General features: G+C 40.6%; 1 protein-coding gene across 1 annotated transcript in view; it reads right to left on the bottom strand.

The window, feature by feature from the left end:
* The window catches only part of LOC135702575 (uncharacterized), a 62179-nt gene extending 43186 nt beyond the window's left edge, over positions 1 to 18993 (bottom strand). The window contains exons 1-3 of the mRNA XM_065223634.1: positions 18714 to 18993; positions 18499 to 18644; positions 18331 to 18441 (exon numbers count right to left, since the gene is read on the bottom strand). Coding sequence (XP_065079706.1) covers positions 18331 to 18441; positions 18499 to 18644; positions 18714 to 18974 — 518 coding nt within the window. The 5' untranslated portion in view covers positions 18975 to 18993. The remainder of the gene's footprint in view (positions 1 to 18330; positions 18442 to 18498; positions 18645 to 18713) is intronic.
* Between the last annotated feature and the right edge of the window lie 3628 nt (positions 18994 to 22621).

The following is a 22621-nucleotide window of genomic DNA, read 5'->3' as shown; positions in this document are numbered from 1 at the left end:
CTTTCTACCCTTTCTACCAGCGATTTCACAAAACTGGACCAAATAATTTATATTTTTTTATGAAACGCACACGGCGAATGAGAACGACTCAAATTTGAGTTTAGTTCACTCATAATCGCCAGAAGTGCAGGAACTCAGCGATGAGTAAAATTTGTCTCATGTTTTCCCAGGTTTTTCCTGGGAAAAATTCCCGAATTTGAGAAAAGTAAAGATTGGATTCACTCAGTCTATTGGTACTACTCCGAGACTGAATAAAATTTTCGTCAATTTCCTCATTTTCCGGCAGATTTTTTAGGTTTTCCACAGGAAACAATGAGACAAATTTTCTCATCGCTGAGTTCCTGTACTTTTGGCGATTATCAGTGAACTAAACTCAAATTTGGGTCGTTCTCATTCGCCGTGATCAAAATCTGCCGGAAACTGAGGAAGTTTGACGAATATTTTACTCAGTCTATGAGTAGTACCAATAGGCTGAGTAAATCCAATCTTTACTTTTGTAATATTCGGGAATTTGTTCCTGGACAAATCCAGAAAAACCTAGAAAAACTTGGATAAACATGAGGCAAATTTATTCATCGCTGAGTTCCTGCACTTTATGTGAATTATGAGTAATCTAAATTGTGAAAGTTTCTATAGAATGCAATACAAAATTTCGTTTCGTTTCGCTGTTGAACGCAAATCCCTAACCAGAGACCTAGAAGCTTCATCAAAGGTGGCGCACAAGGAAGAAGTGTTAGTTTCTTGCTAAAATGAACTATGCCAATTTTGTTATGGCAAGATTTGCTCTCGGTTTTGCTCGTGTTTATTAGCGAAATTCACATCAAATGTTGATTAATTGCGTATGAAATCGGTTTGGAGCGGCATTTGTGACCAGCATACACCTTCCGGTCGTATGAAACCGGTCAAAAACTGTCCAAATCCGCAAAAAAAAAATTGTTTTGAATTTCTGTATGGCAAAATAGTGATCTTTTCGTGAACATTAACGGCAAAGAACTCACCAACACTGCAAGACTGTGAGCTCCTGCCCACCTGTAATAAAACCACAACCGACATGAATAACCATACAAAGTACCATAAAATTTCTGATCAAAGCACAAAACTGACATCTGCCGCCGTGTTCGCGAAAAATGTGTATCCTAGCCACGAACACGCATACAAAATGTATGAGTTGGTTCGTGTCTAATCTATTCCGGGAAAATTATTTTTATCTAGATAACACTTTCTATGTTTTTGACAGATAGGATCGCTGCACATTTGAATCCGCCGTTATGGATTCTCGATTTTAAACTGATGTATAATATTTCAGCTATGAATTTGATTTATACGTGGCATCGGATAGCGGAAAACTATTAGCAAATCCGGGTGCAGTTCCTGTTTTTGGAGTGGTTGCGGATTTGAACGAGGGAATAGAGAATGAAATTTATGATGATGTAAAAGATTATAAAAGGCCTGACTTGATTGATGTTCTATACTTTTCAAACAGAAACTTAATAATAGTTATTCAATTCGCAAATATTCAATTTCATCATAAATCTCAACCCAACAAACAATCGCTTATTGAAGAAACGACTTCTTGACGATATTATTTTTAAACTGATTGCTTAAAAATACTTGTACAATTTTAAATATCACTTCTGTTCAGGCTTTGTTCACACAAATCTGGAGAATTTATTCAACCACAACATGGTGTTGGTTTAGGTATGTCGAGAAGCTTTTATTCGACTTCCATGAGATGTAACAGAGCTTATTAGATCATTTTTTTTTATTATTCAGCATTGTTGCATTTTTGCTTCCTTTAAACAGCGATTATCAGCAATGATTATCATGTGAAGTAAAAAAATAAATAGACAATATTATACATTTTTTAAACGATTATTTAACTACAGGATAATCGCCTGAAAATAATTAACGGAGTTGTCTTTTCTCTAATGATTGTTTTCATTATTTCTGACGAAGCACGTACCACACAGATATTGAAAATTTATTACATACATATACATGTCTGTTGCATGGGTTTCGAACCATGTACCTTCCCGATCACCAGCCGCTTGCCTTGCCATCTGAGCTATCCTAGAATACATCATATGAGCTGTTCAATATTCAATAAAAGCTTGCTTGAAACTGAATACCTATCTGCACTCCCGATAGTCCCAAGGTCCAGAAGGAATCATTAATTCATTCATCGTTGTTTGAGACCATGACATGAGACAAATTCTACCTCTTCACCTCTCCAATTTTTTTTTTATTAAACTAAATCAATGAATTTGTTGTCGTGAGTGATATGATCGATGATTACGATTTAGAACACACATAAAAAAGGGTTGAGCTTGGGATTGACCTTCTACTTGGAAAGTGGCAACGGTAACCACTACTCTACTGATTTCGTCTTGCTGTTAGAATGAACCAGTGTTGTGGAATAATGAATCTAATAGGGGAAATGACGGCTTCGGCATGACAGACTATTTCCGGCAACCCAAATTGAAACGCTAATTACACTGGATTTTCTTACGAAAACACTTCGCTGAATGCATTAAAACGATTCTTTAGGCTTTCAGCTTCAAATTGATTATATTTTTACCACTGAGAAAAAGCAATCTAGCAGGGTTTTCTTGAAATGAAACACACGCACTATAAAATGCTGCTGATTTCGAGTTGCCGCTGAAAACACAGCAGTTTAACACGCAGCTCAAATAGAAAGGTTGCCGAATAAAAAGATGTTGCCCACAATAGTCGCTCTCACTAGAGAAGATTGGAGCTTTGTAAAAGTGTTTCAAAACGGTTTTTGACAATTCTTTCGACAGGAATTGTTAGAGCAGCTGGCAGCAAAAGATTGTAAACACACCAATACTGTATATGTATGCGTTCCTTAGAGAAAAAGCCTTTAGAAAGATGGTCGCTGCTTAGGTTGCCGAGAATACGTATATTCCCCTACGTCGTTTATAAAGCATTTACAAAGCTATTTTGCTGACTGTATTCACCTTTATACAGCAATATTGTAAAGCAATGCAATCTAATATGCATTTATAAGACGTCTAATAAAACTTCTTCCTCAAACTTCTGGAATTGAATCAACGTTTACATAGCTTTTAATAAGTAAAGTAATCATATCAGAGCAAACAGCGAAATAAAGGCGCATCTATCGATCTCAATCTCGATTTCAATGAGCTTTTTTCAGCACATAATTCGACATCCTGTTTTATTCAGCATTGTGCACTGTTATACAGCATTTATTCAATATGTATGCTTATTTGTGACTTTGAATTGTTTGTTGGGAATATTTGCTACGCTTTTCCTCGTGCGTTTCTTATGAAACATCGTCTCTGCCCCTAACTTCATCAATTTTGAGTCGATCTAAGAAGTTGTAACCCTGAGCGTAGCTAGGAGCGAATTAAAAACGCGTCCAAACTGACTGGGTATCTGAGACTCAAAAAGTGGTTCATTAGATTTACCAAATTCAGATGCAAATTTGAATCACACTCACATACGATCTAATTTCGAAAAAATCTGTTCAAAATTTGGGGGTGTCACTAAAATAAATCTAATTTACAGCAAAACTAATCATCCAAATTTAAAAATATATATTCCATTTGAAAGTGACACATTATACAAACAAGTCAAGTCCAATCCCTAGTGGTTTTCATTTAGAACTTAACGTAATCGGTTTACAAATCTATTGTAGCTTGCACGCACGGTATTTTTGGGAACACTGCCGCATTTTTAAAGAAACGTTGCTTGAATAAATCCATAGTAAACCCCGTTGTATTGTAGCAAATAGCTCTATACAAATTAGTCAAATGTGTGTTAAGTTCTATATCTACTAGCGTGTCAAATCTGTATTTTTTTACTAGCTTCCGCATAACTTCAATTGTTAGCATCGCATTAGCATTACCATTAGCATCAAAGAAGCTGCACAATATCGTAGGTGGTACGAATTCAAAACTATTAAGAGCAAGACGGATATCTATTACTGGACAGATAGTAAGTAGGAAATAATTACTATCTCCCAGATAAAGACATATCCCGCTCCAACAGTTAAGCATTGTCCTGGCCACGTCCTTACAACTGGTAGGGATAGGAAATGTATGTTAGTCCAACATTTACTTAATACCATAGAGGTAACTCTAAGACTAAAGGGTGTCCACGATGAAATTGCCACACACAAAATTGATTCGCAAAATTCGAGTTTTCATCCGATTGCCATCAAATTTTCAGGGATTGAGAAATAACTATTAAACTTCATTTTACCATTTTACTCGTATTTTATTTACAGTCCATACGCAAATGCCCGCACCTTGGCCTTAACCCCGGCCATAAGATTCTGCACAACCTGTGAATCAACCGTTTTTTGCATGTAAACCCATACTTTCTTCAGTTCCTCGACTGTCTTCACTACCTTAGGTCGTTTAAGAAGGTGCTGCTTCATAATCGCCCAGTACTTCTCGATGGGGCGGAGCTCCGGAGTGTTGGGAGGGTTGAACATTTTCGGCACGAAATTGACCTTATTGTCCGCATACCACTTCAGCACGTCCTTGGAGTAGTGGCATGAGGCCAAATCCGGCCAGAAGATTGTTGGGACGTTGTGGAGACACTCTTTTATGTACACCTGTCCGTTCATCGTGTCCTGGGTCACGAAAGGTGCACTCCGCTTCCCGCACGTGCAGATGGCTTGCCAAACCAGGAATTTCTTCGCAAATTTGGACATCTTCTGAGTGCGGACATGCTCCGGAACGCTGAACTTATCCTTGGCCGTGAAAAACAGGTTGCCGGGGATCTGTTTGAAGTCGGCCTTCACATATGTTTCGTCGTCCATGATGCAGCATTCAACTTTCGTCAGCATGTTGAGGTACAACTTCCTGGCACGGGTTTTGGCGGACTTGTTCTGCTGCTCGTCGCGATTAGGGGCCTTTTGTACCTTGAACGTTCGAAGCCCAGCCTTAGTTTTGGCCTTCTGGACAAAACTTCGGCTTAGGTGCAGCTTCTTAGCCACATCCCTAACGGAGGTGTTCGGATTTCGGTTGAAGGCCCCAACTACGCGGTTGTGATTTTTGGTGTTGTACGGAATACTTTTTCCTTCACTTCTGGGCTTCCGATCGGTGGTCAACCGTTCCTCGAACCGCTTAATCACTCGCGACACCGTGGAATTCGCGATTCCCAACGTTTTAGCGATGGAACGATGCGAGAGATCCTTGTTCTCGTGATGAATGCGCAAGATTTTATCACGCACGAGCTGTTCTTTTGACTCCATTTCCGCGAGTTTTGATCACAGGACTTTAAAACTTGCAGGATGTAAATAATGCACTATGAACTAAATCCACCCAAATTTTCATTAAATTCTACCCAACGGTTAAAAAGTTAGAGCAATTTCATGGTGTGGCAATTTCATCGTGGACACCCTTTACTGGGTCCCGAAGAAAATCATTATTATTTTTGGCTCACTCAGTACCAGAACAACGGTCCCAAGCAGTCCCAAGCTATTTCACTCACCCCTGCATGTTCTACATGAATCCACACACCCCTGATGTTATCTGTCAAACTTTCATAGCGAATCAAAACAAACATAGTGTAGTAATAGAATTTCAACTAGAATAGGGTACGTTAATCGTTTGCTTGGGACCAATAGGCTACTAAAGTGGTGAGCCAATTTAAAATCGTTAGTTTCGTATTGATTGTTGTTAATACCCCGTTCACATTACAGCGTATATCATGTGATATACGCTGTCTTGCAATAAACACTCATACATCTAATATTCACTGGAAATTAAATGTATGAGTACTCATTGCAAGACAGCCTATATTACGTGATATAGGCTGTAATGTGAACGGGGTATTAAATAATGATGACACCCTGTGCATTATGAAAAATAAATTTTTCAGTTAATGGCCTATGAGGGAACAACCACAACTGTGCGCTGGAAGTGTATATTTTCAGTAACGTCATGTGGAGGAATACCGTATAGGTGAAAATTGAATTTGTTTAGGATGTCGGTAAATTAAAAAACTATTTTTAGTAATGCGCTATATTTTTCAATTATATTTTGTTTGATATTAAATCTAATACATTAATGGGGCAATACTTCCTATACTTTCTACATCCATTATACATTCCCAGTGTTTCAGCCTTGTAGAATTCTCGCGGTAATTGTTCATCCATCGATTGGGAGGGACTGGAAGAGAAAAAAAAAGTCAGCTTCTTAATGGTGTGGTCACATCGAGTTTACTTGTGCGCAATTCGTATGGAATTTTCCACTACACGGTAACTTGAGAGTACCAGAGCTGAGCCAAAAAGTTGAGCACGTTATTTCGGGACCTTCTAGTCTTAGAGTTGCCTCTATGGCCATAGCATAGAGGTAACTCTAAGACCACTGGGTCCCGAAGAAAATCATTATTATTTTTGGCTCACTCAGTACCAGAACAACGGTCCCAAGCAGTCCCAAGCTATTTCACTCACCCCTGCATGTTCTGCATGAATCCACACACCCCTGATGTTATCTGTCAAACTTTCATAGCGAATCAAAACAAACATAGTGTAGTAATAGAATTTCAACTAGAATAGGGTACGTTAATCGTTTGCTTGGGACCAATAGGCTACTAAAGTGGTGAGCCAATTTAAAATCGTTAGTTTCGTATTGATTGTTGGCCATAGCATAGAGGTAACTCTAAGACCAGAAGGTCCCGAAGAAACGTGCTCAACTTTTTGGCTCAGCTCTGGTACTCTCTTCGGTCCCAAGCTAATCGATGCACCCCTCGAAACATAGGAAAATTCACGAACCCCTCATTTTATCTGTCAAACTTTCATAACAAATCAAAACAAACATAGTGTAGTACTAGAATTTTTACAGGAATTGGGTACGTTAATCGATGTACTTGGGATCGATAGGCTAGTCCAGTGTGAGCCAGTTTAAAATCGTTAGTTTCCACCGGTTGGCCATAGTCTGTACGGGGTATTGGCATAGAGGTAACTCTAAGACCACTGGGTCCCGAAGAAAATCATTATTATTTTTGGCTCACTCAGTACCAGAACAACGGTCCCAAGCAGTCCCAAGCTATTTCACTCACCCCTGCATGTTCTGCATGAATCCACACACCCCTGATGTTATCTGTCAAACTTTCATAGCGAATCAAAACAAACATAGTGTAGTAATAGAATTTCAACTAGAATAGGGTACGTTAATCGTTTGCTTGGGACCAATAGGCTACTAAAGTGGTGAGCCAATTTAAAATCGTTAGTTTCGTATTGATTGTTGGTATTGGCATAAACGAAGCGGCTCGAAAACTTTGATGACGAACCTGCTATTGCATTTTTTTAAGTGTACCACATGGCAACACTACTACCAACAATCAATACGAAACTAACGATTTTAAATTGGCTCACCACTTTAGTAGCCTATTGGTCCCAAGCAAACGATTAACGTACCCTATTCTAGTTGAAATTCTATTACTACACTTTGTTTGTTTTGATTCGCTATGAAAGTTTGACAGATAACATCAGGGGTGTGTGGATTCATGCAGAACATGCAGGGGTGAGTGAAATAGCTTAGGACTGCTTGGGACCGTTGTTCTGGTACTGAGTGAGCCAAAAATAATAATGATTTTCTTCGGGACCCAGTGGTCTTAGAGTTACCTCTATGCTACTACTGGATTTTACCAACCGGTGGATACTAACGATTTTAAATTGGCTCACTATTTGACTACTGTGTTACCTGACTTATAACGAATATACGTTGTATACGAGTACCCCGAATACAACGTATGACTCGTCTAATTTTGCATAGCATTTGCCATGTAAAATTAGACGAACTATACGTTGTATTCGGGGTACTCGTATACAACGTATATTCGTTATAAGTCAGGTAACACAGTAGCCTATTGGTCCCAAGCAAATCGATTAACGTACCCCATTCTACTTGAAATTCTAGTACTACACTATGTTTGTTTTGATTCGCTATGAAAGTTCAACCAACCGATGGCAACTAACGATTCAAAATTGGTTCACTACTTGAACAGCCGATTGGTCCAAGCAAATCGATTTACGTGCCCCATTCTATGCTAATTGGGTTCTTTAATTTTGAAAAATATATAGGTTTTTGTATATCATCTGAAAGAGCTTCGTTTCCTGAGCAGAGCGATATTTTTTCGAACCCACACACTTGCATCTCGATTTTTAAATCAAGATTTAAAGCAAAATAATAACTTCACTGTTTGGTACTAAACTGACAAGCTCGTTACAATACAAAGTGACACCGAAGGGGCGTTAATAAGGCAAATGTAAACGTACTTATTTAGAATAGTTCCAGTGTACCAACATTGATGAAATTTTGGGTTTGGGTTACATTTTTAATGCAGATTACGAATATGCATTTACCTCAATACTATTAAAGAACCCAATTGGAGTTCACACCCTCACTGAATCATTTGAAGATACGCCGCCAGTGAACTTAAGAAAAGTCAGTTTTACTCCTGACTATGCACAGTTAAAATTTGAACGAAAACGGTTGTATATTGTTACCGGTCAATCACCGCCAACAATGGCTTTGAAGTCGATTGACTATGTACAGTTTTTGTGAATATGATATTTAACTGTAGGTAGCTAGTTTAGTTATAAATTCAAAACTTTAAGGTAGGCTCATCGGTTAGTTAAGCTTCTGTGTTTAGTATTATATTCTTTTAGCCAGTTTATCTTGTTTTTGTTTGTTAATTTATATTTAACATAAATATTTAAACCCAGTTAATTAGTTGATCAGCAAATGTATATAATTATTTGTAAGGCTTCGCATGTAGTCATAAGCGAGGGGGACGACTCTATCTACGATGCAGGAAATATTGTGTTTTGCTGTGGCTAGCTGCGCGTACGCTGAGTAGATAGAAAGAAGATTTATCACGATATTGAAGATTTCCTGCAAAAAGATGATGCGCGATGCAAGTAGATGCGAGAAATGAAAGAAGATTTTTCGATGATTTATTCGCTAGTGTGAGATTTTTTGAGCATCTAGAATTGAGATTTAGATGTGTCGCCCCCCTCGGTCATAAGCATTAAGTATAAAAAAATAAGCCATTGGACAAGCATAAACCGCGCTTGCGTCATTTGTCTTTTGTGCTCCCTGTAAATAAAAACAAAAGACGGCAAAGTCCGCACTAAATTTTAAACCAAAAAACACTACTAATCAACCCACTGTGCGCAAACGCAAAGCACAGTTTGTTTACATCTCCAACGGGCGAAATGGGAACGTTTGTCTATTTCCGCCTATCAACGAGAGAGTGAGAGAGAAAGAGGGAGAGAGTGAAAGAAAGAAGGATATATGGCCTAGGAAAAGCGCAGGTCGGGAGAAAGTACGCGACGATCAAACGAAGTAGACGCTTTTTGAGAAGTTTGATTAGTGGAAAAAAACCAAACGTCCGGGTGGTGTGATCGGAGTCTATTGACCTGGGAGTGTCCGGAAAAAGGCCAACGGGTCGTGACGGCCGAGCCAGGTTAGTGGAGCCGGAAGAGTAGTGCCAAGCCCAGATTGGGCTGAAGTTTTGCCACGCGGGAAGTGCCAGTGTAGTCGCAAGCCTTTGTCGGCCGAAGCAACTTGTTGGAAGAGCCAGTGAAGCCGGAACTTTGTCTGGCCGAAAAAGACCACGTGGGACTATCTGGACCGTGGCTGAACCGTATCTCCCAGACGGAAAGCAGATCGATCGGAGAAGTCGAGATCAAGATTGCCCTTGGTTGGTGTTGACGTTCCTTTGAGTGTACCACGTGGGAACTCCAACCTCGAAGAGCCTCACCATCGACGGACAGGACCTTGGTTAAGGTCAAGCAAGCCTCCTTTTCCTGGAATAGACGCCCTTCTGGTCATCAGTTCGGATTCAACCCCAAGTGCAGGTAGCCAGCTGGGTCCCTTTCGCCATTTCTGTGGTTACACATGGTCGTGGAGCGGAGGAACGGACACCAAGGAGGTTACCAGCCTGGTGAGTACCGGCGGGTTCGCCCCCGCTTGCCAGTGCTTGGAACCGATGTTTTCCCCACATTCCGTGAGCACCCCTCCAACAAGCAAGCCGGATCAGGTATGTCAGCAGAAACACTCTCTCTCTCGCACTCAAGCATGTGAAGGGCCCCACCAACGGGCTGAACGGGCTGAACGGCCGCACCGATACCCTCTCACTAAAAGTCCCTCCTTCCCTCGCCTCTCATATGTCTTAAATAAAATGTTAAAATAAATTTGTGACGTTTATTCTTTAATACTAACGGCGCCGGTGGTGTAATGGTAAGCGTGATTACCTCTCACCCCAGCGCAGGCCTGGGTTCAATCCCAGTCGGCGCCGCCGGGATGTTCTGAGGCATAACATCTCTGGTCCCCGGTTCATGAGTTGATGGGTCGATAGGTAGGGTCCAGGTGTGGGAGCTGCCTTCCTGGAACGTCGGTAGCATTGGTGCTCAGCACGGAAAACAAGATCGACGGAAAAAACAAACCAAAGGAAAAAAAATCTTCAATACTATAGAGCCTTAGGTTTGCATGCGAGTCCTCTTCTAGTCATGATTGGTTTGGTTGGTTGTCCGCTTTGTTACCCAAGAGTCTGCCTGAAGTACGTGGGAAGCCGACCCAGGATTAAGAGTAACCCTGAGCTAGCCGTTACTAGCCCTGTTATCTACAGGAAACTTAGTTTTTTATTCGATTATTTTTATTTTTTTTTTTATTTTATATTATATGATTATTATTTCGCAGAAACTCGATTGAATTCCGTTGTGTTGTCTTGTTTCTTTTGAACTAATTTGACAGTTCATTTGGATACACGGTTAATAAGATCAACCCAAATTTTAGTTCAGTTTACTCATTAATCCCAAAAAGTGATAACTCGAGTCGCAACATTCCGTATGGCGGCGCTAGTGTTTCTAACGTATTTTAATTTGAATTCTTACACTTACTTTTCGAACAATTTGCTTAAGTTTGGATGTCTGTTCTCTGTGCTATTGTTCCGCGTCTTGAATAAAGTTAGGTCTAGGTTCTTCTCCCGCTGTAAAGAAGGCGAAACCATAAAAGAACCAAATAACAAGTAGACCCACGGAAACGATTTAGCATAGTTTTGTGTCCCGAATTAGCTCATATCCAATTAACCACTACATTCGAGCAGTTAAAATGACGTTTACTACCACTTGAACTTTGAAATAAAACATTATTTTGAGATTTTTTCTTCTAGAACCTCGAGAAAAGTAGCCAACATTTGTGCGTTTCATAAAAAATAGAAATTAGTTGGTCTAGTTTTGTGAAATCGCTGGTAGAAAGTCACGCCAAAACTGCTTGAAAAGTGGTCAATTGGGAAGAATTCACAATCGCTTCGCGAGTGCCAGTCCGCAGGACCGAAGTGCCAGCCGGCCATGAAAGTTTATGAAAACGGTGCCGGATTGCCATTGTGGGAAGCTAACACTAAGGAGTTATTCGCTTTCTCAGCTAATCACAAAGGATGCGGTAAACACCCGCCGTCCTGACTTCAGTGGCTCAGCCACTCGCCACCGCATTTAATCGTCAAGCAGGACGAAGCAGGCAGTATGAGAGCTGAGTAACTGAGCAGAAACCTAGCGGTGTCTGCCGGGGTTGCCTATGGCGAGTAGGCAATCCGGTGATTCGTAACCAACGTCGCTCTGCTCCTCCCGCTAAGTGTCAACCAAACGTGAAGCAGAAGAAAACCGCTCTGCACAGTTCGTCAGAACTGCCGCCACACCGTCAGCGCAGGACTCCACCGAACAGCAGCAGCATCAGCGAGGATGAGGACAAAGCTAAGTAGTTAATAGACGTCTAAAATTGCTTCCTTATTGTTTTTTGTTGTTTTACCCTAATCCGAAAGAACAAAGGATGAAGTACCGTAACTCGAGGCCGCCCGGGGTTAAATCGGGCCCTGGTAAGCCGTTTCTTACATCAAGCAAATCGGAGAAGGTCGAGTCTAAAATTCCTTATTTATGATATTTGGCCTGGAAATGCTCCGCGAAAAAAAAAGAGAACATGCGCAAAGCGAGTGAGTGATGAATCCATATAGGGTTAATGTCCCTAATGTTGGCCTAAGTGTCCCTCATATTGTTCCCACGCATAAGAAAACATTTTTTGACAATGTTTCACTAACAGCCCAATACAACAAACATTTGTGCCAATACAGTCGAATTTCGCTCGTTGGGCTATCTTTGAGTGGGCTACGTTTTAGTTGGGCTCCCGTTAGTTGGGCTGTAGCCCACCTAAATCGAAGTCAAACATCATTTCTGAAATTGCAGATTTATTTTCGAGGGGCTCATGGATGAACAATTTGAATAGTTGCTAAACGATTTTGATGATAATAGACAATCGATGTTTTTTTTTTTTTGTTAATTACTTTATTTGTACAGGCTCATTCGAATAAACTTTACAGAGCCAAGTTATCATTTTCTTTATACATTATAAATGCCTTAAATCTAAAATTAAAGGATTGGAACCGATTACTCGCGGTCTTCTCGAGGTTAGTGGATGACAATTGTTTGGATCGGGAGAGGGAAAAGGAGATTTGGAATATGATTTATGATTCAAAAATTTCACTATTTCTAAAACAAATACTTAATCCTATCGACGTTATATCAACTCTGTAATTATACAATTATTACAGAAACAAATCTACAAAAAAAAATGCACACACACATACAAAACACAAACTAAACACAAGGTTAATCAAACTTACAATCTATGGTTAATATTCTTCAAGAAAACATATATGAGTTGCATAAACTCCAGATCGCGTCTAGCCAAAATATCCCGAACTGGAACATTAGGTTGTCTACCTCGAGCCCGAAGGGAATCGTACAACTCGGATCTGACTCCACGGTGCTCAGCACATGACCAAATAATGTGATCTGCGTCCTGGTAACCTTGTCCACATTCACAGAGATTACTGTCCCGCAGCTCAACACGGAACAAGTGAGCGTTTGACGAGTAGTGATTGGACATGAGGCGAGACATCATACGAATGAAGTCTCGACCCACATCCAACCCCTTGAACCAAGGACACTTCGACACCTTAGGGATGATTGAATATAACCATCGTCCCAAACTCCCTTCACTGCATTTATTTTGCCAGCTGGCGAGGGACTGTTGACGATAAATGAAGAAAAATTCGTCGTAGGCGATTTGTCGATCGTAAATATCGCCTTCCATAGCGCCCACCTTTGCAAGCGAGTCCGCCTTCTCATTGCCCGGAATCGAGATATGAGATGGGACCCATGCAAAGTTGATGACAAAAGATCTTAAAGATAAAGCACTTAGGAGCTCTCGTATTTTCATGAGAAAATACGAGGAGTGCTTTACCGGCCTCATGGAGCAAATAGCCTCGACAGAACTGAGACTATCCGTAAAAATAAAATAATGATCTGGTGCAAGTGAGGCGATCGTTTCTAGCGTACAATGTATTGCCGCCAGCTCAGCAACATATACGGAACAAGGAGCTTGAAGCATTCGAGAGGCGCTATGAAATTCGTTATAAATACCAAAACCAGCGGACGCCTCTATTAGTGATCCATCTGTGAAGAACGATCTTGCGGAATCAACGTGGCCAAACTTTGCAGCGTAAATTGACGGAGCAATCATGGAACGATGATGCTCTGGGATTCCGCGAATCTCTTGCGTCATTGATAAATCAAAATGAACAGAACTGTCGAAGTCGGAGAAGCAAACACGATAGGGATTATGCTGCGAAGGGCTGACATCCTGTGTTATGTACAAGGGGTTCTTGAAACGGCCAACCGCTTGCTTCGCCAAGATCTCGGGGGTCAGACTCGCTTCGGTGACCACACCTTCGATCTCCACATTACGAGCTGGGATGTACACTCTATACTCGAGTGTAAAGAGCTGGGAGGCAGCAATCTCGTTAGCTTGTTTCAGGTTAGAGACGACAACGCGAAGTTTATTGTACCTCACCTTCGAGATTTCGGTCACGGCCGAGAACCGCTTCGTCAGATCATTAGTAATTTGCATTACATTCAAAGGTTTCTTTTTGGGCTGAAAGTAAACAACCCATGGGCCAGTCGAGTCTTCTGGGTAGGCTCGCGATCGGGGGCTTATCTGTCCCTGTCCATTACCAGACTGAGATGACGAAGCAGGGATGGCATCATCTGATTTCTGGGATGACAGACGTTTTCGACCCTTCTTGCTATCGCGTGGCAAAGTGGTGTCATCTTCCGACAAAACGTCCATTTCGTCTTCCGACAAAATGTCCATTTTGCCGTACTAGTGGGAGCGAAAAACGCTCTACCACTGCAACGATAATCAAAATTACTCGGACACAATACACGAGAAAAAAAAAATACAAACACAGAAACACAAACTTAAAATTTAACTGATGGGAGAAAGAAAGAAACAAGAACAAAAACTTATCTGATAATCCTATACTACTACCACCGAGCGTTTACACAGCAGCAGCGGAGCGACGCGCAGCTTTGATGATCTTCGATCCGCGTGTGCGGGCGGTCTTCGTTGGTGTGTGCTTGTATGAAGCTCGGCACTCAGCTGAACACACGAGATGGATGAGCGGTTTGAATGTGGAGGCAGATGCTGACACTCGATGACGATGATCCGTGTGCACAGGTATGCGTGACCACGCACCGATGGTGCGCAAAATGGTTGGCGAATTAGCAATCGCAAAAACAATTTTCCTTCCGATGATGCCGAAAACACACTTTCTTCTCAGAAAAAAACTCACTTTTTGATAAATTTATCGGGAATTATGCCAGGAATCACTAAGCGAGAAAAAACTAATTATTTACGTCAGATAATAGCGAGAAAACTTCCAAATTAACGGAGCGCGAAACAAGTCGACCGTTCTTCTTGCTAGGACGCAGTGAGACAATCGATGTATTCGCAAGCAATTTTCAGCTTTGACAGCAGCTCAGCCCAACTAACGAAAACCTTTCACTAAGTGGGCTAACATTCTTAGGGGCATTCCAGATGACAATTTGGGAACTTGGGGTTGGAATTCTCCGAAGGGGGCGACACATCTAAATTTCAAGTCTAGATGCTCAACAAATTTCACACTAGCGAATCAATCTTCCAAAAATCTTATTTCATTTCTCGCATCTACTTGTATCGCGCATCATCTTGTTGCAGGAAATCCTCAGAATCGTCATCAATCTTCTTTCTATCTACTTAGCGTGTGCGCAGCTAGCCACAGCAAAACACAATCTTTTCTGCATCGTAGATAGAGTCGTCCCCCTTGGGATTCTCAAGGGCCACCCACATTAGATCCGTTTGCGTTGCGTTGACGTAAATTTGACAGTTAGACAATAGATTTAGCTGTCACTTTGCCGCAACGCGTCCGATCTGAAGCTTCAGTATGACAATTTATTAGCTAGAGAATGGTCTTAGAAGAGGGTAGGTAGATAGTTCCGTTAGAGTATGCGAGGGGGACGACTCTATCTACGATGCTGGAAATATTGTGTTTTGCTGTCGCTAGCTGCGCGCACGCTGAGTAGATAGAAAGAAGATTGACGACGATTCTGAAGATTTCCTGCAAAAAGATGATGCGCGATGCAAGTAGATGCGAGAAATAAAAGAATATTTTTCCGAAGATTTATTCGCTAGTGTGAGATTTGTTGAGCATCTAGACTTGAGATTTAGATGTGTCGCCCCCCTCGAGAGTATGGCAGTATGAAAATTAAATAGAAGTTGAAAATGAGCGAAGGGCTATTAATTCGACAGTGCAAGTCACTTGGGATTGCCATCTTGGGCCCATGCATTAATTATGTCACGTTAAATCGAGGAGGCTCCCCCTATCGTGACGTTTTTTTTTCTATAATTAATTTATTTTATTTATTTATTTATTTATTTATTCGTCAATCAATCAAATCGTAGACTACATATTAACATTAGGACTAATGTTCCATGACTTCGCAGGGTTCTGAAATATATTTTTAATTCTGTTGAGGGCATATTTAGGTCAATCATTTCACAATGATGATTATAAACAGGCATCATCTGATTTACCGGTCCAAATTTAGCGTAATTGGTCCGACTGCGAACAAGTGTCGATTGCGTAATTGTCGGAAGGTACATACAAATTTGACAATAGATCAGCTAGAGTCAATGCGTTGCGAAATTTTATTGTTTAATGAAGAAATCTTTGCGTAATCCCGAGGTTCTTTCAATGTTTGAACACTGATCAACAAGCAACGTGCTTCATATGACGGGAGAGGAAAACCCGGAAAACTAACTTACGTAGTGCATATAAAATAAACTGCTTTTGAATTGACTCTATTCGTTCTTCATGCTTTTTCATATAAGGTGACCAAACAACGCTACAATATTCTAATATTGACCTCACATAAGCAACGTAAAGTGATTTTATTGTATTAGGATCTTTAAAGTGGAGACCGAAACGCATTGCTTGTCACAAAATCTTGGACCCCCCTACCCCTTAGAGCGTGTCGTAATATATGCATCATCCCCTTTGATATCATCTTAATTATAGCGCTGCAATCTTGGATTCCGAAATGTCCGTGATGCGTGACTAACTTTCCTGTTTTCTCTTAAGGACAAGATCAATTGAAGCCACAAATGGCCGCTATCATGGCTGATTTTACAAAGAAAATAACCCATGACAACGGTAAATCCACGTATTTTGCGACGTTTGGTGAGCTCCTCAGGGACACAAAGGATAACGGTCTCCATACGGAGTTGGTTTCCATGGACATTGCGAAAGCTTTCAACCGTCCGCCCTCGGTACTGAAACAACTCGTCAGCTGGGGTTTTAGCGGCCATATCATCCATTTCGTCCGAAATTTCCCGACTGGCAGATCCTTCCGAGTCTTGGTAGGTAATACCAAATCCCGCACTTTCTGCGAGGAAACTGGCGTTCCTCAAGGTTCAGTAGCCATGAACAGTGTTTTCGAGCGGTTACCAGCGAACATCTACATCTTCGTGTACGCAGACGACGTGCTAATCGTAGCCACAGGTCAGACTCCGGGACGAACGAAGATTAGGGCCCAAGCAGGGGTTTCCACCGTGGCCAGATGGGCCACTTCAAAAGGTTTTCAGCTGTCTGCTGGAAAGAGCGCTACCGTCATCGGGTTCTGCGGACCTTCCATAAAGATCGGTGAACAAGTTATCCCACTGAAGAAAACTGTGAAACTGCTGGGGGTTGTCATTGACCGGTCACTGAGTTTTGACCAGCACCTTCAAGGGGTCAAGGCCAGCTGTCGCTCCAACAACAGAGAAATACGTTTTCGTGTTGCCCGCGCCATCGTTGACAAGCCAATACAAACACTCGCTCCGTTTTACAATAGCTACACGCTCATCATCTCCGGTAGCCTCGTCTCGACGCCAGCCGATGCAAGCTGTGTCGAAGCCGGCACTCTCTCTTTCCGGTACCGTATCTATGCAGCCATTGCCAACAAAGTTACTGCATTTTCAGCAAATACCGCCGGAAACGATAGAATCTGCCACCACCTCAGCGAGGGGGACAGAGTTATTCGTACAATCGCCACCGCAGAGCTCCACACAGTGGCCAAGATTCACTGGTACGGAGATAACAAACAATTCCGTAGCCCTTAGGAGATCGGTAGCAGAGCTGACCGGAACGTACCCCAACTACATGCATCGGTACACGGACGGGTCAAGCAAGATAGAGAGCTGAAGTCAGAATGGGAATCGCTGGTGACATTTCCCCAACGAGTCTTTCAAAGGCCATTTTGTCGATTTCAAGGGCCTTTTGTGTTTTTAATGTAGTGTTTGAGATTTATACCCCATGTCATTTCAGTCATTTTGAACACCAGTTTGGCGGTTTTACGTCAGTTTGTCATTTCTAAGGCCAGTTTTGGCGATTCAAACGATAACCATAAGATTATTTTGGCGTTTTTAAGGCTGTTATTTAGCAGTTCCACGATAACTGATGATTAGGTTTTATTTTTTCCTTCTCCGAATTCCATTCCATTCGCATATTGTTCACTAGGGGCAATGAACCAAGTTTGTGCCGGAATTCGGTCATTTTGGCTCTAGTCTTATTTTTCAAAATGGAGTATTCGATATTTTTTAATAATCATAACATGAAAACGAGTGATATGATCAAACAAAGCTGTTGGAAACTGGGCTGCATTTTCAGAAAAAAAAATTCACACTGAAAAAAAAAATCACAATTTTTTGCAAAATAAAAAAAAAAAAAAATGTTAAAAAATCTAATAACCGAAAAAGTAAAGTTTTAGATTGTTAACTTATGTTCTATGGAAAGTTTGTAAAAGATGTTTCCTTTTCTGAAATAGACTCTACGGACACTCTGTGTTAAGGCAATTTTGACGATTTAAGCGTTCGAAGATTGGCGTTTATAGTGATCCTGGTTTTCAAGCTATCTTACCTTAATATTAGTTGAATCAAGTCACCAAGAACACCATTGTGTTTATGCAAGCCCACACTGGATGCCTCACAAACAGCCCTCAACAAACATTTTCTTCCATCATATCCTGAACTGAAATTGGGAGAATTTTAGCTCAAATGGGACCCACCTAAATACGATCCAACTCACGCCCACAGCTGTTCCTCTATGACGTGGTACATCCTTCTCCGAGTAATGCCATCGGTTTGCCGAAATCCCAGCGACTGTCGCTTTCTTCTCTCACCACCACCAGCTCCGCTGTCTGCGAGTCCATTTTCCGTCTGTTCCACTCGAAACTAGAACGACCACGAGAGAAACTACCTTAGAGCATTAGCTTCCTTAATTTCAATCCGTATCGATCGCACCCTCTTGAACGGATCCGTCCAATCCGATGCTAGCTGCGTCATTCCGTAGTTCATCTCGAAATTGTACGAGCAAAATATATCCACACCGGCAGGTTTTTGCTTGTCCACTGGAATTGCAATAGCCGCCAGTATTCCGGTAGCCGAATCCGTCGTCAACAGTAGCGTTCGTTTATGCCTTTCTATGACATCCTCACTAGATAGTGCTTCGGCGAAGATGATCTGCAACAGCACCAAGGCAACGCGACAGAAGTGGTACTTCATGGCGACTGGTCTCTACAGGTCTGACCTCACATACGGTATGACCGACGCGTGGTTCGATCGCCATTGTACCGTAAGTTGCGATATAAGAAACGCACTCCCCAAATATCTGACGTGTTGTTTTCACACCCTAACTTCTAATGGTCGCACTTCCCTATTTTAGGATCGATAATTTGATAAGCAAATAACTTTAAAATGTATAGCAGGAACGGTCGGGCGTATAGTACTGCAGAAGAAGTGGCACGTGTCGTTGTATGAATTGTGCCGTGTCAGAGATGAGCAAAAACTAATAAAATAGGATAAATGATATGGGTAGAAAACAGCATTGTACTGCCTGTAATAGCCATTCAAAAGCCTGGCAAACCAGCTTCTGACCACAGACAATTTTAATATTATTAGTTTCGCGAATGCCCCGCCATAGCGTTGGCATCGGATCACTTTGACGTTTGTATACGTTCTATCGAACTTGTATGCAACATTGTTTGAGACTTCGCAAGCATGCTTCTTTCCGAAATAGCTCACGAGATGTCGTTAGTGAGTTCCATGACGATATTTTCAAGGCAGATTTAGTTAAAGAGTTTCGTCTGCCTGCCTGTGGCCTGACCATAACTCATACCGCCCGATAGCTATGCTTTCATGCATAAGGAAATTGTTGGAGAAAATGATCCTTAGAATCATCGACTTGCTACAGTTTTGGTTCCGCAACGGCAAAGGAACAAGCGATTGCCTAGTGCTGCTTTCCACAGATATTCAACTGGCCTTTGCGCAAAAGGAGCAATTGGTTTCAGTATTCCTGGACATTAAGGGGGCTTTTGATGTAGTTTCCATTTAAATTCTGTCAGACAATCAATGCACAGATGTGCACTTCCAGGAATTTTAAATAATTTCTTGTGCAGTCTGTTGCCATAAAAGCAAATGTACTTTAGCCTAGGACAACTGACAACTGAGCAGTTCCACGCCAAATGACGAATCTTGAAAACCCGACCATCTCAGATAATTTTTCCTCAATTTAGCGTGACATAATAAATGGATCGCCTCTAATATAAAAAAGTCGCTTTGATTTGGTTGCATCGAGGGTTGCATAATGTGGCCCCTTATTTTTTTTTTCTTCAGATTTTCATTTTTAATATCTTATAAGGAGAGAAAGAAGGATTATTAATTTCCATTTAATTCCACTACCTTATTTGCTTATCCTTGACAGATACGCGTATTTCGTCTACAATGTGCAGACTTCTTCAGTGTCTTGTACTAGTCGAGTTGAGTCGAGTATTAGTACAAGACACTGAAGAAGTCTGCACATTGTAGACGAAATACGCGTATTTGTCAAGGATAAGCAAATAAGGTAGTGGAATTAAATGGAAATTACTAATCCTTCTCTCTCTCATTATACAGGTATTCCACTAAGACGCCCAAATTCATCAGGATTTAATATCTTAGTTTGATTTCCACTAATTTAATAATAAAGTATACCTGAAGCAACTAAAATCATAAAATTTACATAGAATAATAAAGAATATGATAATTCCAGAGTACAAATATTTATGAAACTACTTAAATTACTGTTTATACTGTTACTGTTGCTATTTATTATTTTTAAAATTGCTAAATTATTTTCCAAGAAGTAAGAATTATTGAAATTACCCATAAACTACCCACAATTATTTTTATTACATTGAAATTACTAAGCAATTCAAAATTCACTAATTATTTTAATAATTTGTTGTAATTGTTGATTACCGATCACCTTACAAGCTTGGTAGAAACCCCTCGGTAGTAGCATACAGGTAACTCTAAGACCTGAAGGTCCCGAAGAAACGTGCTCAACTTTTTGGCTCAGCTCTGGTACTCTCTTCCGTCCAAGCCAATCAAAACATAGGTAAATCCAAACTTTCATGCTAACCGGAGAAGGTCGAGTCAAACATTATTTATTTGTTTGCTATTTGGCTCATCTTCCAGAATTAGTTACATAGGCCTGCTCGAAGACTCATGTCTCAACAAGGCAATAACGACAATTGTTTGGCAGAACGGTGACGGTGTGTTTTCCGTAAGAGCACCAATGCAATTGAACGCCGTAGACTTGCAAGGACTATTGTTAAGATCCCTAGATAACTTGTCTTCTTGTGCTAGGAATCTAGGGATTGAATTCTCGCCGCAGAAAACTGAACTGGTAGTGTTTACTCGAAACCGGTACTCAGCCCAACTATAGCTTAATCTTTTGGGCAGAAACATTACCCAATCATTGTCTTCCAAATACTTTGGCGTCTGGTTTGATCCAAAGTGCACATTACGTATTTGAAGCAAAAATGCCACCAGAGGATCAACTTTCTTCGTTCAATTTGCGGCTTATGGTAGGCAGAGTCAATGTTATACGCAAAAACCAATCGTTGAAGAAACGACTTCTTAATGATTTTATTCAGCTGCATGCTTAATAATACTTGTACTATTTTTAATCAATGTTGCAAATTTTCGCATCAAGTGATCGAAGTAGGCCGCGCGATTGAAATGACGTGTTTTGATTTTGCTAAAAAAAAAGTCTCTGTGTTTTTATGGTTTTTATCAATTTGAATGATTAAAAAAACTCTAAAATTGATTGTGTAAAAAAAAAAGGATCTTATTCCGGATTTGTATCTGAAGGACGAAAAGTGGAAGAATCTGATAGGCAAACAGAAGGTCATCAAGATGGATTGAATCAAGCGGGCCGCCATCCGGGAAGTTGAAGCATTTGAGTAAGGGTTGGTCGCCGGTAAGGGCCAGTAAGTGCTGCCAGCAGATGAATCAAGAGGTATTCGAAACCAAATTGGTAAGAAATGTCCATTCAAATCGATTTAATACATTTGAATAAATTTCAAAACTATATACGTGCCAGATTTGGAAATAATATTTTTGAATCTGGAAGTGTGTTTATGATACCATTATCCATTTGATAAAGGTAGAGTGAACATGCGGGGCTTATTGTTAGTAAAAGTGACCTCGGAGTGGTCGTGAATTACCAGGCATTCTGAAATGGGTCACTGGAGCTGCAATAGAGCTAACACTTTCTAACTCCCGGACTAAACCTGCTTTAATTTAAGGGTAATAAAAAGCAGTTTTCTTCCATAATAACACTGCCGGACAGTGGGGGTTAGATTGTACACACACACACACACACACACACACACACACACACACACACACATGTTGCAAATTTTCGCATCAATGAAAACTCAGTAGGGTAACTGATGATGGTTGGACCTATTTAGGCCGGTTTCACACGTCGTCATGTTCATATATATTCATGTCGTATTTTTTTTTATGAATTCAACATATAATTATGAAAAATGCGTGATTAGGGGAAAGATCTATCTTTCTTGTTTCTAATAATAACATAAAAAGTTAAATATTATGAACAAATGATTTTATAAAACGTTTTTATTCAGCAAAGAATTATGATGTTGGTTGGACCTATACTGATCTTGGTTGGACCTAAAAAATGATGATGGTTGGACCTATTTTTGCAAATGCTGGTTTAGCCCATATTTGTTCAAAAACTTTGTTTAGAGCTTATTGGTATCATGAAAAAACTCTTATTATACAGTTTTTATAAATTTGCTATTTAAAAAAATCAAGAAATTTGTGTTTAACTTCGTTTTTAAAAAAAAGTTCACTTTCCA

The sequence above is a fragment of the Ochlerotatus camptorhynchus genome, unplaced genomic scaffold (assembly GCF_037179485.1).
Source record: "Ochlerotatus camptorhynchus isolate MF236.1 unplaced genomic scaffold, CSIRO-AGI_Acam_v1.1 ptg000193l, whole genome shotgun sequence".
Taxonomy (NCBI): domain Eukaryota; kingdom Metazoa; phylum Arthropoda; class Insecta; order Diptera; family Culicidae; genus Ochlerotatus; species Ochlerotatus camptorhynchus.
Note: the sequence above shows the minus strand (reverse complement) of the source record. Positions and strands in the feature narration are given on the sequence as shown.